The sequence below is a fragment of the Tamandua tetradactyla genome, chromosome 2 (genome assembly GCF_023851605.1).
Source record: "Tamandua tetradactyla isolate mTamTet1 chromosome 2, mTamTet1.pri, whole genome shotgun sequence".
In the NCBI taxonomy this organism is placed as follows: Eukaryota; Metazoa; Chordata; class Mammalia; order Pilosa; family Myrmecophagidae; genus Tamandua; species Tamandua tetradactyla.
In genome coordinates, this window is record NC_135328.1 from 185,172,181 (window position 1) to 185,191,141 (window position 18,961).

The window sequence follows — 18,961 nt, forward strand, 5'->3', positions numbered from 1 at the left end:
ACCTTTATATTTTGAAATAATTTCAAATTTATAGGACAGTATCAAAAAATAATACAAACCCCATACAGAAGAACTACAATAGACCCCCAGATACCCAGGTCTACCAATTTTAACATGTTACAAATTTGACTTATTGTCATCCATTTCTCTCACTCTCACTTTCTCTTTCTCTGTCTATTTGCTGAACACTGGAGAGCAGATTGCACACATCATACTCCTTGAACCCACAATACTTCCCATGTACATTTCCTATGAACAAAGTTACTCACTGATGTAATCACCTTAAGTGCAGTTATTAAGTCGAAGAAATTAAACATCAATATAAATCTTAACAAATTGTGATTTTTACTCATGTCCCAATAATATTCTTTTAAACCTTTTCTCCTCCGATCTTAGATCCCATCCAGTAATCATGTTGTTTTAGTTTCCCACGCTGCTCTAAGCAAATACCATCAAATGGTTTGGCTTAAATGATAGGAATTTATTTGCTTATGGTTAGCATTCAGGGAGATGTTCAGATCAAGGATTCATAAAGGTGATGCTTTCTTCCTAAAGACTGGCTGCTTGTAATCCTTGGCCCCTCTGCCACATGGCAAGGCACATGGTGGCATCTGCTGGTCTCTCCCTTTTCTTCTGGGTTTTGTCGATTTTAGCTTCTTGCTTCTGTGACTTTCTCCCTGAGCCTCTCTCCATTCCATTCATAAAAGACTCCAGTAATAGGATTAAGACCCATTCTGAATGAGGGGGATCAAACCTTAACTGAAGTAGCCTCATCAAAAAGTCCTACCTACCTTGGGTTTACACCTACAGGAATGGATTAACTTTAAGAACATATTTTTCTGGAGCATATAAGCTTCAAATCACCATATTGTATTGCATTTAACTGTCATTATCTTTTTAGTTTCTCTTTATTATATTTTTAATTGTGGAAAGATATACAATAACCCTCCCAAACATACCATTCAGTAGGGTTAATCACATTCACGTTGTTGAATACCGTCACTACTGTTCATTACTAGAAGTTTCCCTTTACTTCAAACAGAAACTCTATACTTATTTTGCATTAACTCCTCATTGCCTCTGTCCCCCACCCTGGTAACCTGAACTCTACTTTCTGTCTTGATGAATTTCCATATTCTCTAATATTTTCTTTGTAGTTTCCAGGGAGCTTAAATTGAATGTTCTCAGTCTCTAACAATCTCATTTTCTTTGATACCAACTTAACATCAATAGCATATATAAATTATGTTCCTATATCCCTTCACCCCTACCTTATGCACTTCTTGTCACAAATTGCATATTTATGCATTATGAGTCCAAAATCATTGATTTATTATTACATTTTATGCATTTGCCTTTTAGGTTTTGTTGATTTACAAAGTGGAGTTACAAATAAAAAAATAATACAATAGTACTGGTATTTATATTTACCCATGTCATCAACTTTACAAGAGATCTTTATATGTTCATGCGGCTTCAGTCAATTATTTAGTGCCCTTTCTTTCAACCTGCAGAATTCCCTTTAGCATTTCCTGTAGAGACCAGTCAAGTAATGATGAAGTCCCTAAGTTTTGTGGACCTGGAAATGTCTTAATCCTTCCCTCAGTTTTGAAAGACAGCTTTGCTGGATACAGAATTCTTGGTTGGCAAATTTTTTACTTTCAGCTCTTCACATATGTCTTCCCGCTGCCTTCTTGCCTCTGTGGTTTCCAATGAGAAATCGGTATTTAATCTTATTAACTACCCCTTGTATGTGACACACTGCTTCTGTTTTGCAGCTTTCAGGATACTTTTTATCTTTGGCAGTCTGGTTATAACATGGCATGATGTGGATCTATTTGGGTTTACTGTGTTTGAATTTTGTTGAACATCTTTGATGTGTACATTCATGTCTTTCATTAAATTTGGGATGTTTCAGCCATTGTTTCTTTGAATATTCACTCTGCCCCCTTTTCTCTTTCTTTTCCTTCTGGGACTCCCACAAAAATATATTGGTAGGTTGAATGGTGTCCAACAGGTTTCTCAGGCTCTGTTCACTTTTCCTTATTCTTTCCTCTTTCTGCTCCTCAGACTGGATAATTTCATTTGTCTTATCTTTAGGTTCATTGATTTTTTTCTTCTGCCAGCTCCAATCTGCTGTTGAATCCCTCTAGGGAATTTTAAGTTTCTGTTACTGTGATTTTCAGCTCTATTGGGGTCCTTCACTTTTTCACTTTTATTTATTTATTTATTATTAATATATATTATATATTCACATACCATGTAATCATCCAAGTGTACAATCAATGGTTCACAATATCATCATATAGCTGTACATTTATCTTCACAATTGTGCTGGTTTGAAAGGATGTATGTCCCCTAGAAAAGCCATGTTTTAATCTAAATCCCATTTCATAAAGGCAGAACAATCCCTATTCAATACTGTATGTTTGAAACTGTAATCAGATCATCTCCCTGGAGATGTAATTTAATCAAGAGTGGTTTTTAAGATGGATTAGGTGACAACATGTCTCCACCCATTTGGGCGGATCTTGATAAGTTTCTGGAGTCCTATAAAAGAGGAAACATTTTGGAGAATGAAAGAGATTCAGAGAGAGCAGAGCAGAATGACATAGTCATGAGAAGCAGAGTCCACCAGCCAGCAACTTTTAGAGATGAAGAAGGAAAACACCTCCTGGGGAACTTCATGGAAACCAGGAGAAGAAGCTAGCAGATGACACCGTGTTTGCCATGTGCCCTTGTAGATGAGAGAGAAACCCTGACCGTGTTCACCAGGTGCCTTCCCAGATGAGAGAGAAACTCTGACTGTGTTTGCCATGTGCCTTCTCACTTGAGAGAAACCTTGAACTTCATCGACCTTCTTGAATCAAGGTATCTTTCCCTGGATGCCTGTGATTGAACATCTCTACAGACCTGTTTAATTGGGACATTTTCTCCGCCTTAGAACTGTAAACTAGCAATTTATTAAATTCCCCTTTTTAAGAGCCATTCCTTTTCTGCTATGTTGCATTCTGGCAGCTAGCAAACTAGAACAACAATTGACTTTTTTTTTCTCTTTTGTGAGAAATAACATGTATACAAAAAAAATCAATTTCAAAGCACATCACAACAATTAGTTGCAGAACAGATTTCAGAGTTTGATATGAGTTACAATTCCACAATTTTAGGTTTTGACTTCTAGCTGCTCTAAGGTACTGGAGACCAAAAAAATATCCATATAATGATTCAGCAATCATACTCATTTGTTAAACCCTACCCTCTCTGTATAACTTCACCATCACCATTGATCTTTTTCTATTTGGGTTTCTCATAATTTCTCTCTCTCTATTAATATTCTCTTTGTGTTTATCCTTCATTCTCCTGATTTCCTTTAGTTCTTTGTCCATGTTTTCATAGATATTTCAGCATATTTAGGACCATTTGTTTTGTTTAGTTAAGTAGATTTTTTATAAGAAAAGTTGTGGGCTTACAGAAAAATCATGCATAAAAAACAGAGTTGCCAGATGGTGGTTTGGAGCTATGTGTCCCAGAAAAGCAACGATTCCTTAAATGTAATCCATTCCTATGTGTGGGTTGGAGTCATAGGACATTTCGATGAGGTTACTTCAACTAAGGTGTGGCCCAACTCAATCAGGACGCTCGTAAGCCTATTACTGGAGCCTTTATAAGAAGAATGAAATTCAGACAGATAGAGAGAAATCCATGGAAACCAAGAAGTTGAAGGTCAACAGAAGCTAGAAGAGAAGGGAGAGGCCATCATATTTATTGCCATGTGACAGAGGATCCCAGGACCATGGATCACTGACTGTCAGCTCCAGAATGCCTTTCTTTGGGAAGAAAGCATCACTTTGACAATGCCTTGTTTTAGACTTTTTCTACTCTCAAAACTGAGTCAATAAATTCACATTGTTTAAGCCAACACATTGCATGATCCTTGCTTGAAAACCAGAAAACTAAAACTAAAACCACCATAGTATGAACACCTTCCATTAGTGTGGTACATTTATTACAGTTGATGAATAGGACCATTTATTTTAAAGTCTCTGTCTGGAATGTCCATGTCTGGTCCTTTTCACTGATGGTTTCTAATGCTTTAATATTCTCCCTTGCCTGCATGATTGCTTCCTGTTTCTGTATATATTTTATAATCTTTTGTTGAGACCCGGACATTTAAAAAAAAAACCCCACCAACAAATGCAAACATTCTTATTTTGATCATTCCATTCTATATATATAATCAGTAATTCACAATATCATCACATAGTTGCATATTAATCATCATGATCATCTCTTGGAACATTTGCATCTACTCAGAAAAAGAAATAAAATGAAAACAGAAAAAAAATTATACATACCATACCCCTTACCCCTCCTTTTCATTGATCACTAGCATTTCAAACTAAATTTATTTCAACATTTGTTCCCCCTATTATTCATCTTTATTCCATATGTTCTACTCGTCTGTTGACAAGGCAGATAAATGAGCATCAGACACAAGGTTTTCACAATCACACAGTCACATTGTGAAAGCTATATCATTATACAATCATCTTCAAGAAACACGGCTATGCAACACAGCTTTACATTTTCAGGCAGTTCCTTCCATCCTCTCCATTACATCTTGAATAACAAGGTGATATCTACTTAATGTGTAAGAATAACCTTCAAGATAACCTCTCGACTCTGTTTGGAATCTCTCAGCCATTCACACTTTGTCTCATTTCACTCTTCCCCCTTTTCGAGAAGGTTTTCTCAATCTGTTGATGCTGAATCTCAGCTCATTCTAGGATTTCTGTCCCACGTTGCCAGGAAGGTTCACACCCCTGGGAGTCATGTCCCATGTAGACAGGGGAAGGGTGGTGAGTTTGCTTGTTGTGTTGGCTGGAGAGAGAGGCCACATCTGAGCAACAAAAGAGGCTCTCTTGGGGGTGACTCTTAGGCCTGATTTTAAGTAGGCTTGACCTATCCTTTGTGGGGTTAAGTTTCATATGAACAAACCCCAAGACTGGGGGATCCTCCTATAGCTTTGGTTGTCCACACTGCTTGTGAGAATATCAAGAATTCAACCGGAGATTGAATTTTCCCCCATTGTCACCATTCCCTGAAGGGGACTTTGTAAATACTTTTTTATTCACTGTTCAGATCACTCTGGGAGTTATTGGGGCATCACTCTGGACAATCCAACAAAATCTCATGTCTTACTCAAGGTTCCATGTACTTACGGTGTTCAATCAAGCTATCTACATAAATTATATTAGGAAATGCACTAGTCAAAATATAAATTTTGTACCAAATAAACATTTTTTGCTTTAGTCTCACACATAAGGTGAAATTTTAAAATATTAATTACCATCTATTTTCAGCACCCTGCAGTAATGACATTTCTTTGTCCTTCCTCATGCAAAAACATGTTTAAAATTTGTACATTTAGTTACTATCATTATACACTCTAGGCTTTCCTAGATTATACCATCTTAGTCTTTATTGTCTATCTTTGTTTCTGATTTCATTTGTGCCCCCAGCCTTCCTCCCTCTATCATTCTCACATTCAACTTCATTCAGTGTTTTAACATAATTGTATTACAGTTAGGTAGTATTATGCTGTCCATTTCTGAGTTTTTACATTCAGTCCTGGTGCACAATCTGTATCCCTTCAGCTCCAGTTACCCAATGTCTTACCCTATTTCTATCTCCTGATGGCCTCTGTTACCAACGAAATTCTCCAAGTTTATTCACTAATGTCATTTCACATCAGTGAGACCATACACTATCTGTCCTTTTGTTTCTGGCTAATCTCACTCAGCATAATGTCCTTAAGGTCCATCCATGTTGTTACATACTTCATAACTTTATTCTGTTTTACAGCTGCATAATATTCCGTCATGTGTATATACCACAGTTTGTTTAGCCACTCGTCTGTTGATGGATATTTTGGCTGTTTCCATCTCTTCGCAATTGTAAATAATGCTGCTATAAACATTGGTGTGCAAATGTCCGTTTGTGTCCTTGCCCTCATGTCCTCTGGAGACCCAGACATTTTGATATTTTAATTGGTGATTGTTGGAATTTAGACTCTGGTTTATTTATTCCTTAAACGTTTATCCAGCTAGTTTTATGATAGAACTTTCCTTGAATGCCAGGTGCTAACAACAACAGCAAAATAATAATAAAAGAAAGCAAAAAATAAAACACCTTTCCCAGTTTTTGCATATTACCTGTGGGAGTGCTCTTCTTCATAGCTTATCCATACAATAAGTTTAGAAAACAGCTCCAGGCCAAAGTGCAGGGGTCTCCCTGATTCTTTCTGCACATGCGTCTTGTCTTGGGCATGTGCATTTGGCCTTAGGAATTCCCCTTGTTTAAAAATTCTGAAGGTCCCCTTTTTTTCCTACGGTTTTCTCATTGTCCTGGGCTCTTCACTATATGTTCTACAACCAGCAATCCCTTGCACCAGGCAGCAGGCCTGACTGCTCTCCCACAGTGTTCCGTAGTAGAGCTCTCAAAGCTGCCTTCTACATGCAGGGCAAGTTTTGGACGGTAAGTCACTCAGACTACCACCAGACAGTTTCGGCTTCACATACATACTACAAGTACGTGCATGAGAGTTAGTCTGCTCCCTCTGTACTGGGACCAGGGACCTGCACTGGTAGATGGTAAAGGGATGGGGAAAGAGACCAGCCAGGGCACCAGGAGATCCTACTGCTTTTAAGTCGACTTTTTATTGACTTGGTACTCACTCTGTTATTGCAATCCTTTAAATGTTTTCTGAAGCTTTGAGAAAGATGTTTCTATCAATTCTTGTTAGTTGTTCAAAGCTTCTGTGGGGGAATGGAGCTCTGCAGCACCTTACTCTGCCATCTTGATTGGGGTGGGCTCTAAATCAGAAGCACTTGCAAATATAAGAACCCCAAGAGCCAGCCCTTAACCAATGGCTGATGGGCTCAGGGATATTTAAGTACTTCAACTCTTTTCCTCTTGTTTGGGAAAAATTTGTTGCTACAACAATTCCAGAGCTGTGGAACTGAGCCAAAGTTATTCTCTGTGAGACTTTTCCTGATATTGTGATCTTGGCCTCCTTCCATTTCCAGTCACACTTCTGCACTTATCAGGACACTTTCCAATAAATCACTTGCATATGAATCTTTCTCTCAAGGTCTATTCTTGGGGAATTCGACCTGAAACACTAAAGCATATTGGTCCAGGGTTATAATTTACTCAGCCAAATCCAAACCAATCAATCTTCTCTCTTAAGAACTTGAAACTTGAACTGAGAAACACACAGATACTGTGAATAAGTTGAACATGGGGAAACTAAGGGATAACCAAGGAGACAGATATCTAGGAAAGAAATTATGTTGGAGATGACTATTAGAGGACAGGGACAGTTCTTTCCAAGGTCAATAATTGTTTAACAAAGTAAAATTGAGCTGTAAGCCAATTGTCAGGTAATTGATTTGAGCATTAGTTTAAAAACAATTGCAGGAAAAAAAAAACAATTGGGTAAGCTCGGCCTTTACTCCTCCATCCTTGTAAAGGTACCTGGTACTGGTAGCTTTTTCTCTAAAGCTAAAGTATGAAATGGCTCTCCAAAGACAGTAGACGTTTACTTGGGAAGGGCTCCTAGAGAGAATATTTAGCCTGACAGGAAGCAAATCATGCTTGTATAAAAGGAAGGCAGTGGGGGAGCAGGGTGGAAAGGAGCAGCAGCTTTACCAAGGAGTGATTGAGGCAGTGCCCTCCATCGTCATAATGGAGTCAGTTTATGGAGGTCACAAGGCCCCCAAGGAAGCCTGTCTAATAACATGCTCCTCCCACTCATATAGACTCCATGGTTAAGGGTAAACCTATTGCAGAGAGACACATGCAGAAGATTCTCATGCTAGCTCTCTATTCAGGAATATGAATGTGTGACCAAGCACTCAAAGAGAGAGAGAGAGAGAGAAAAGCAGGCTGTCTCTAAAGAAATGAGGCTTATCATTAGCAATGAATATCTTCAAAGTTGTTAGGGAAGAAAAATCTGAACCTTGAATTCTATACCTAGCCAAATTGCTAATTGAATGTGAAGGCAAAATAAGGACATTTTTGAAAATGTAGGAACATAAAATGTTTACACCACATACTCTCTGTGCAAAAATTTCTCAAAAATATACTTCAGCAGAATGAAAATGGAATCTAACAAAGAGGATCGTATGAGATATATGTAAAAGAGGTATATGACCAAAGTAAAAGAAGCCTGGAAAAAAAATAAAAGATCCATTAGATCTTGATGCATGGAAGACTCCCTTTGGGGTATCGATGTTGTAATGACATAGGAATGTATTTCCATCACTAAGGAGATAATCATAAGTGCATTCCACGGCAAATATTTATAGAATTATAATTTAGTAAATGCTGATTTTTAGTCTTTAACTTTTAGTCAGTCTTTATACAAGCACAGAAGATCAAATTTAGTATTCAATTTTATCATAGCAAACAACACAGATAATACAAATCTTGATAATATAAAAATATGATTACAAATTTATAAATGAAGAGGAGAGATGGAAAGAAAGGAAATTTTGTTCATTTATTCATCTCTCACTATGGGGAGATAGAGTTTAAAGTTGGTAAATCAATAAACAATTGTACTGGCCGAAAAATTATGTAAACATCAGGAAAATGAAAAAGCACAAATTAACAGAATTGCCTCTAGAAAGTGAGATTGAATAAGAAACAGGAGGAAGAGAGACTTTATTTTCTCTTTTACGTCTTTCTTAGAATTTACCATTCTGCCTGTGTATGTATATCTGGGTGTAAAATTTTTTTAAAAAGCTCTAAAAGTTGTCTCAATGTTACCAAAAAGAAAGAGAGCATTATATTATTTTCCACTGAGCAAGAAGATAGGTGAAAGCATTTTCTCAAAAGTTTTTAATATGGATGATATGTTTAATATAACTTTTCCACTTACCAATAGTTAACAAACTAAAAAATCTTGATACTGCTTTTATCTGTTGCTGCCACCAGGTAATGGAATGGTATCATGCTCTTTCTTCACGGCTCAGATGACGGAAGTAGATTATTTTCCATCCAAGAGTATTTACTATATTTGGTCATTTGGTGAAATTGTTCATTTTATTGAAAAGCCAGTAGATGTCTAGATCTTGACTATTGATACACATTTTTATTAGCCAGGCATTTTATTAAAAATTCTTAATCTGTAAAAATCTTTTACATTTCTTTTTTGTTTTGTTTTGTTTTTGTTTTAAATTTATTTATTAATTAAAAAAATAAAGAAACAAACTAAAACAACATACATAATCAGTAATTCACAATATCATCACTTAGTTGCATATTCATCATTTCATAGAACATTTGCATCGATTTAGAAAAAGAAATAAAAAGATAACAGAAAAAGAAATAAAACGATAACAGAGAAAAAAAAGTTATACATACCATACCCCTTACCTCTCGCTGTCATTGATCACTATCATTGAAACTAAATTTATTTTAGCATTTGTTCCCCCTATTATTTATTTTTATTCCATATGTTCTACTCCTTTGTTGACAAGGTAGATAAAAGGAGCATCACACACAAGTTTTCCATAATCACACAGTCACATTGTGACAGCTATATCATTATTCAATCATCCTCAAGAAACATGACTACTGGAACACAGCTCTACATTTTCAGGCAGTTCCCTCCAGCCTCTCCATAATCTTTTCCATTTCTTGAGTACAACATAGAAAACCGAAATTTATAAGCTCAGATACTTGTCTCTTCATGTTGCCACTGTTCCTTGAATTACAAAGCCGATTCAGGGAATTGATATCATCTTATACACTTTCAGTACTCTTTAAAGTTAAGTTGAAATTCAGGCTCTGCAAGTTCTCGCTTGGTATTACTGTTTTATTAAGCCTCAGAGATTACTTATAAAAATAACAACCTGGAATTGACTTAAATTGAGAGAACTTTACTTGTGTCACACTAAATGGTTCCTCTTAAAATCCAGAGGAAGTGGAAAATATAACTGTTGGTTCTTCTCTGCACGCATACTTTTTAACTATTTGATTTTTAAAATGTTGTTTGTCTCTGGGGAGGTCAAGGGAGGAGATGGACCAGGAGTTGAGCTTTGTGGGATGGGCTGTGTTGGATAAAAAGAATAAGGATGTGAATCCAGTTCAAGAATGTAAAACTGATTTGGGCAAAGTAGCAAAGGCAAGGATTTTCAGGAATATCATTTAGCCCTCTTATAGTTAGGGGGAAGATGTTTGGAAAGACGGTATGAATTCTTATTTTGAACATAAAACCTTGAACTGCACCCTGAAGACTAGGAAGACGCGTTGAAGGTTTTTGTTTTAAGAAAAGCAGCTGATCATTCTTATAAAAATAATACATTTGTGAAAATGTTCTAAAATAGACTGTGGTAATGAATGCACAACTGTGTGCTGATACCGTGAGCCATAAATACCTTGGATTTATTGTATGTTATGTGAATATATCTCAATAAAATTGCATTTAGGGCGGGCCACCGTGGTTCAGCAGGCAGAGTTCTCACCTGCCATACTGGACGCCCGGATTCGATTCCCGGTACCTGCCCAGGCAAAAAATAATAATAATAAAAAAATAAAATAAAATTGCATTTGAAAAATACATTTTCATTGTAAAGAATTTAAGAAATACAAAAAGCACAAGGGAAAAAAATGTTAAAACCCCTAGATCCCCATCATCTAAAAATAATCAGTATTAACAATTTGATGAACATCATTCTAAATATCCTTCTATGCTTATATTCAGATAGAATAATAGATAAACAGGTACATGTATGCATATATAATTTTTTAAAATGAGATCATAATATATGTGTTATTTAAAATTAAAAACTAGGAAATTCAGTTTCACTTGAATTTAACAGAATAAAAAAAATTAAGTGAAAAGATGGTTTCAAGTAAAGATTTATCAACTACAAAAGCTATTATTTCTTAAGTTACCAATGTAAGGTTAGGAAAAGTGATTTTGGCTTTATGTTGTTTTTTAAATATTTTATTGTAAACAACAAACAAACATACACATATTCTTGACATACAAATTTCTTGACATAGTTACAATCAATGGCTCACAGTGTCATCACATAGTTGTGTACTCATTACCATGATCATTTTTTGAACATTTGCATTTCTCCAGCAAAAGAAATAAAAAAGAATGCCATGCCCCTTCCCCTTCCCTCTCATTGACCACTAGTATTTCAATGTTTTACACAAGCTTTAAATTATAATCAGTTGACCCTGATGTGAAAGATAAGGCATCAATATGCTCACACTATCTTCCATAATCCCTTCTCACAGGGCCAAATATTTCATACTCATATTATTTTACATTGTTAATTTTACATTGTCTAGCAAGTACATGCTATAAAAATAATGCACACACGTATCCAGTATTAATTCATTATTTAAGTGGATTCATTGCTCACCACATATCCTTTTATCAAGACTTCTCTTTTCCTAAAGTCCTAATTTTGTTCTGTTTCTTATTGACTGAATTTCATTTTCAAGTATTTTCTCAAAAAGAGTTTGGGAGACGAGAGAGCCTCTTTTGTTGCTCAGATGTGGCCTCTCTCTCCAGCCAATATGATGAGCAGTCTCACCACCCTCCCCTTCTCTGCGTGGGACATGACTCCCAGGGGTGTGGACCTTCCTGGCAAGGTGGGACAAAGATCCTGGAATGAACTGAGACTCAGCATCAAAGGACTGAGAAAAACCCTAGAATGAGCTGAGAATTAACATCAAGGGATTGAGAGAACCTTCTTGACCAAAAGGGGGAAGGGTAAAATGAGACAAAGTGTCAATGGCTGAGAGATTCCAAACAGAGTCGAGAGGTTACCCTGGAGGTTATTCTTACGCATTAAGTAGATATCACCTTGTTGTTCAAGATGTAGTGGAGAGGCTGGAGGGAATTGCCTGAAAATGTAGTGCTGTGCTCCAGTAGCCATTTTTCTTGATGATGATTGAACAATGATAAAGCTTTCACAATGAGACTCTGTGAATGTGAAAACCTTATGTCTGATGCTCCTTTTAGCTACTATATCAACAGAAGAGTAGAACATACGGAATAAAAATAAATAACAGGGGGAACAGATGTTAAAATAAATTCAGTTTGAAATAGTGGTAAATGAAAGCGAGGGGTAAGGGGTATGGTACGTATAGTATTTTTTTCTCTATTATCATTTTATTTCTTTTTCTGTTGTCTTTTTATTTCTTTTTCTAAATCCATGCAAATGTACTAAGAAATGATGAATATGCAACTATGTGATGATATTAAGAATTACTGATTGTATATGTAGAATGGAATGATATTTAAATGTTTTGTTTGTTAATTTTTTTAATTAATAAAAAAAGTTAAAAAAAAAAAAGAGTTTGGAAGAGTTCTTTACCATGAGTTCTTTCATATTTGTGGAAATTTATCTAGTGTCTTTATTTTTTTCCAAATTTTTAACTTTTTATTTTTAATTAATTTCAAATTTATAGAATGGTTACAAAAATAATACAGACCCCATTTAGGAGAACTCCCAAACCTCCCCAACCCTCCAAATACCCAGATCCACCAATTTTAACATTTGCCACCTTTGACTCATCATTCTGTCTGTCTGTCTATCTATCTATCTATCTCTCTATCTAATCTATCTTCTGAACATTTGACAGCAGCTTACACACATCATACTCCTTAAACGTATAATACTTTCATGTGCATTTCCTATGAACAAGCGCAGATATTAAGTCTAAGAAATTCAACACTGACATAAAGCTTACATTCTATATTCCATTTTTTCTCATGTCTCAATAAGTCCTTTAGTCTTTTCTCCTCCATTCTTAGATCCCATCTAGTATCATATGTTGCATTTGCTTTTTATTTTTAAATTTTTTGTTTTATTTTTTATTTCTTTCTTTCTTTTTTTCATGTATTGCATTTGATTGTCTTTATCTTTTTAGTTTCTCTTTCTTCCTCCTGCCCTCCCTTCCTCCCTTCTCTCTCTCTCTCTCTTTCTTTCTCTTAATTGTGAAACATATAGACAACATAAATCTTCCTAATAGAAGGAATCAGGCTGTAATTTGGACCCTATCCAAAATATCTGGATAGGGCCCAACAGTTGCCCAGTATAACCAGTTGCCTAAAAGTATCAATGTTCCGAGCTCTTCATCCACTCACACACTTCAGAACAGCCAAAATAATAGAAATAATGGAAAAATACTGGTAGAGACACCTTTATAATATTGCTCACCAGGTCTATACTTCTTGTCAAACATGTCAACAATACAACCCAGGAAAGTCATTAAAGTTTCCTATGGGACATTTTCCTTTACCTTCCGGGTCAATACTAATCTAGAAAATGGAAGATTTTCCCTTCTCATAGATATAAATATGTGCTAGTGATGATCTGTACGTTCTCTCACTGAGTAAAAGCCTTCCCTTGTAGACAAGCTACTGCTTCTTTTGTGGCTAAGAAACTACTTGAAAACATCATTCCAACTTAGAGTGCCCCTACTGAACTTCATAGCAATTGAGGCACTCATTTTACAGGACAAATAATTAAATAAATATGCAGAATCTGCCCCATATATCAAAGGCTGCATTGTCCATCTCACTTCCAATCTTCCGGCAAGGTGGAAAGGATCAACAGGATAATCAAACAACAATTCGCCAAGCTTAGTGACTCTACGCGTGAACAGGCATAAAAGACATATTTCACAGAGACCAAGTATGGAACAAAAGGGATGGGTACTCAGTAGATAAATATCAGAAATGGTAGCCCCACTGGACTTATCCTACTCTTGAAGAAAAGGGGCACCCCAAAGCACAAATTTCCCAGAATGTAATTAATTTCTCTTTGCATAAATAATTATAACAGTACTGGACCTAATTTAGACACTATCTCAGAGAGCCTCTGCAATCAAACCCTTTGGTATGACCAAAAAGAAGGCAAATGGTGCCCTCTCAACAATGACATGATCATCAATGGACTCTGTTGATGATGTACTTGACACTTATGCTTTAGAGCTAAATGAAAAGTTTCCAGTTTTCTACAACTGGAAACTTTTCATGGTGTTGGAATGCCTACCTTTTATAACTCTGACAATCGTACTAGCAACTAGACCAATTCTCAGGCCTCTCTTGGGCACAGGCACCTAAGAGAACTTCATTCATTCATAACCATTTTCAAAGCCTATTATATCAATTATTATGCAATTTTCATTGTTTATATTCTACTAGGACCCCATAATTCCATACTTTGTCTATAAAAATGCAAACTCCACCATATCTGGAGGTCAAGAGAGGCACGAACAAAACTTCTGGATTATGGGTAGTATTTTAACTCCCAATCTGGCTGGCACAATCTATTTCTTCCTACATCAAAAGAATGCCTATATAGCCTTGCCACCATCCTGGAGTGGTACTTAACACAATAAGAGCCTTACTCCTTGACCTAGAGAAAAGGGATAAATTAGAAACGAAAAATGTAGCCAAACCTGGGATCTTTCATTTATGAATTCAAATGCCATTTGAGCCCTAATTGGGACACTACAGAATGCAACCCATTAACTGAAAGACCTGGTGTTTTGGTTTGCTAAAGCTGTTGGAATGCAATATACCAGAAATGGATTGGCTTTTACAAAGAAGATTTATTAGATTACAAACTTACAGTACTAAGGCCATGAAAATGTCCAAATGAAGGCATGAAGAGGGAGATACCTTCTCTGAGGAACTGCTGCTGGCTTCCAGGCTCTGTCACATAGGAAGGCACATGGCTATATTTGCTGGTCCTTCTCTCCTGGATTCTGGTTTCAAAATGGCTCTCTCAGTATTGATGGACTGCGGACTTTGCGCATTATACACAATGCCTAATGAATGCAGGTGGCTGAAGGCCGCACTGACGAGAAGTCGATTGGTGAACGATGGTGTATACATATGATTGAACATTGTGCTGCTACAAAAAGGAACGAAGTTGTGAGACATGTAATGATGTGAATGAACCTGTGGGACATTTGGTGAGGCAAATTAAGCCATATTGTATGCTCGCCTTTAGAAAATGCTTACTATACAGCGACCTAAATTGTAAGCTTTTACAGCAGACACATTTAGTCCAGACTGATAATTATTATTTCTGGATTTTGAGAGGCTGTTTTATATATGTATAACCTGGTATTTAGAGATAAGAATGAAGCCAGTCAGGTTGGGATTAAGATAATTCAGAACACAGGAGTAAGGAAGACATTGTCTATATTTTAGAACTGCACATACTTTTTGAGATCAAAGGAAGAAAGGTTTATTTTTTCCAGAACCTAATTTTCTGTAGCACATAACCTAACTCAACCTGTCTGGATAGCTCATTTGAACAGTTAAAACACAGGGAGCCCAGAATAAGAGTGAGGGCCTTTAATCCTGTATAGCTTAATGTAATGTCTGGATACATCCTAGAATATATTAAGCAGATAATCAAAAAGTATTGGCAAAGTCCCTTGAAGGATGGGAGAAAAAATATGGAACTATTAAATTTTACCAACAGGGAATCCCCTGATACTGTGTCAAACATTAGGAACACCCAAATCAATAGGCTAAGCCCTTGATCTTGAGGCTTACTCTTGTGAAGTTTATGTAGGTAGCAGAGAAGCTTAGCCTACCTATAGGTATGCCTAAGAGTTACTTCTGGAGGATGTCTGTTATTGCTCAGATGTGGCCTCAGTCTCTCTAAGATCAACTCTGCAAGTGAAATCACTGCCCTTCCCCCTAGGTGGGACACGACATCCAGGGGTGAAAGTTGCCCTGGCGGCATGGGAGATGACTCCCAGGAATGAGTCTGGCCCTGGTACTGTGGGATCAACAATTCCATCCTGACCAAAAGGGAGAAAAGAAGTGTAACTAATAAAGTATGAGTGGCTGAGAGAGTTCAAATAGAGTCGAGAGGCTACTCTGGAGGTCACTCTTACACAGCTTTATTTAGATATTGCTACCTATCATAACTTGCCAAACCCCAACCAAAACCAGTCCAGCCAATCCTAAAGAACACCTAGGGCAATATATAAGATTTTACAAAGGTTCAGTGCACTAGGGTAACTTTCCAGAAACTTACAACCTCCAGATAGATCCCTGGATCAGATAAGTCCTAAAACCTAGAGGGCCCAGCCTCTCCAGAACATCAGCTAGTTCCATCTCCCTACCCCATATTATTGACAACACCTTCCAACATGAAAAGTTAAAATGGCCATAGCCCAAATACATCTAAAGAGTGGGACAGAAAGATCAAAGGTGATGGTGGAGGTATACAGAGAAGGTAGGATTTAACAAATGAATATGATTGCTGAATCATTAAATTGATATTTCTTTTAGTCTCCAGTGTCTTACAGCAGCTATATGTAAAAATCTAAAATTGTGGAATTGTAACCTATACCAAACTCTGAAATGTGTTCTACAGCTAATTGTTGTGCTGTGCTTTGAAATTGATTGCTTTTTTGTACATATATTATTTCTCACGAAAAAAAAGTCAATTGTAATGATAAAAAAATTATTTATTCCTTCTAGCCTCCTATGTTCTGGAGCAGCTAGAAGGAAAAATCTGAGATGATATGGTGGCCCATGACAAACTCTGCAATCTGTCCCATAACTACTTGTTGAAGAGTGCTTGAAAACTATTGCTTTTTTCTTTCTTTGCTTTGCATATATGTCATATTATATAATTTTAAAAGTTTTTTAAAAATGGCTCTCTCAGCTTCTGTGGGTCCTTCTTGATTCTCCTGGGGAGTTTTCTTTCTCTCTGAGCTCTCTCAAAAATGTCTCTGTCTTTTATCCTCTCATAAAGGACTCCAGCAAGGGGATTAACACCCACCTGAATGGGCGGGGCCACATCACCATGGAAACAACCTTAGCAAAAGGTCTCACCCACAATAGCACTGCACCCACACGGATGGATTAAAAGAACATAGGCTTTTTGTGGGTGCATAACAGATTCAAACCAGCATAGGCTAGAAATTTCTGAGTAGTCTGTTTTGGTTTTATGGAAGTCCTTGACTTGAAAAGGCCACCTGAAACATGCTAAGACTGTAGAGGAACCGAGCGAGTGAGGGCAAGGAGTGGAATGAGTAAGAGAGGTAAGAAGAGTCAGATCAGGTGGGACCTCTTTGGTAATGAGTGCATTTCTGCTTCTTACTTGGATGAACTGGTAATGTGTCAGGAAGTTAGAGTCAAGGAGTGACCTGAGATGGTAGCTCCGGTGTATGGTAGAAAGCAGTCTGCAAGGCGAGGATGAAAGAAGAAGCACGGTTAGGAGGCAATCTCAGTTATCCTGTCAAGAGGTAGCAGTGGCTATAACTAGTACAGAAAAGGGGGAAGTAGAGAAGTGGTCAGTTGTGGATATTTTCTGAAGCTAGAGTTGGGAAGTCAAGAAAAGCTACAAAGCTATGTCATGAAAACTTGTCAGGATGGAGTTCTTATACATGGAAAAGGGGAGAAAGAGGGACAGCAGGCTTGGGGCAGAAACCTAGTGTTTGGTTTTGGCATGTTAGATGCCCACGTGGAGGTGTCAGGAAGGCAGCTATACTGAACGGAAAGGTTTGGGATGGAGATATAAATTCAGAATTCATGGCAGTATAGAGGATAAACAAGGGAATGAGTTGCTGAGGAAAAAAATTGGTCCTAGGATGGATTCCTGTATCAAATCTAATGTGTTAAGGTTTGGAGAAAAATAAAAAACAGCAAAGGAAAAAGAGAAGAAAAGGGTAGTAGGTCACATTTAAAACAAAACAAGAAGATAGGAAGTTAAATGATGGAATTATTTTTTAAAAGAGGGGCTGTTTATGTCAAATGTAGCTAGTAGTTAGAGGGCTTCAAAGGCTCTTTGTGGAGTGATGGATGTGTTTTAAGATTATCTTGTGATGATGGTTGCACAATTGTATATTTATAAAAATCAATTAAGTATTTATTAATAGTGGATAAACACGTATGAATCTTGAATGCATTATGGCAAGTGAAAAAAGCCATAATCAAAGAGCTACATACTATGTGATTTCATTTGTTTGACATTCTGGCGAACGAAAAATGAAAGGGACAGAAAATATCTTAGTGTTTGCTGGGGTGTGGGAAGCAGTTGATGACAAAGGAATACAAGGGAACATTTTGGTGGTGATAGCTTCACTTTGTCAGAGGCTATCCTGTACACTGAAAGGGTGAATGTTGCTGCATTGAATTATCCTTTAATAAAGTGACTTATACATTCACAACAGTATTGAAGTAAAAATACATTTTTAAAAAAATAGGAGCTATTTCCAGAAGAAAAAAAAACTATCGAGGGCACCTTTAATAATATCATGAAAGCATTAGAGAACTTATAGCTCAAGGTAAATAGCCCAATGAAAGTTGTCCTACAAAATCATAGGGCACTCAGTATCCTCACAGTTCAGCAAAGAGGGACCTGTGTCCTCTTATGGCAACAATGCTGCTTTTACGTAAATCAATCTGCAAAAATGAGCAAAATATTAAGGGTATAAAAAAAATTCAGATACTGTAAGAACTAGGGACTCCCAGGACTTGGAATTTATTTAGTTAGTTGAATCTTGGATCTTGGGGAGACTGGATTAGCGGCATATGCTTTTTCTGCTTTATAATTACCATAATATCTTTAATTCATTGTTTTATTTCTAGAATAATGGCTATGGTTCAACAGTCTCTCACTTTCCAAACCATGCTGATAAATCAGACTTTTGATCTCAAGGCCTATACTTATGATGCTTTACAGGATAAACCCTCTGATAACTAGTTTTGCTCACCTCCGGTCTTTCTCCCTTATCTTTCAAAAATCTCCTCACTGACCTTTGATGGGATCCAATTGCCCAGTGTTGCCTCAATTGTCCATGATTCTGCAACATAGTCCCTCCTACATGGGGCATGACCTTGGACCTTTACAGCTACATGAATACCTATGATATCTCCTCAGCA

The 18,961-nt window shown here is 36.8% G+C and overlaps 1 protein-coding gene across 2 annotated transcripts in view; it reads left to right on the forward strand.

Annotated features, from left to right (window-relative positions):
* Nucleotides 1-18,961, forward strand: part of PPT1 (palmitoyl-protein thioesterase 1) — a 129,984-nt gene that overhangs the window by 63,591 nt on the left and 47,432 nt on the right. The window contains exon 1 of one of the 2 annotated variants that reach the window (XM_077150148.1): nt 16,911-17,118. The exons of the other annotated variant lie outside the window; for it this stretch is intronic. Within the exon in view, the coding sequence (XP_077006263.1) occupies nt 17,106-17,118 (13 nt within the window). The 5' untranslated portion in view covers nt 16,911-17,105. Of the gene's footprint in view, nt 1-16,910; nt 17,119-18,961 lie in introns of those variants that run through there. 2 annotated transcript variants of the gene reach the window in all.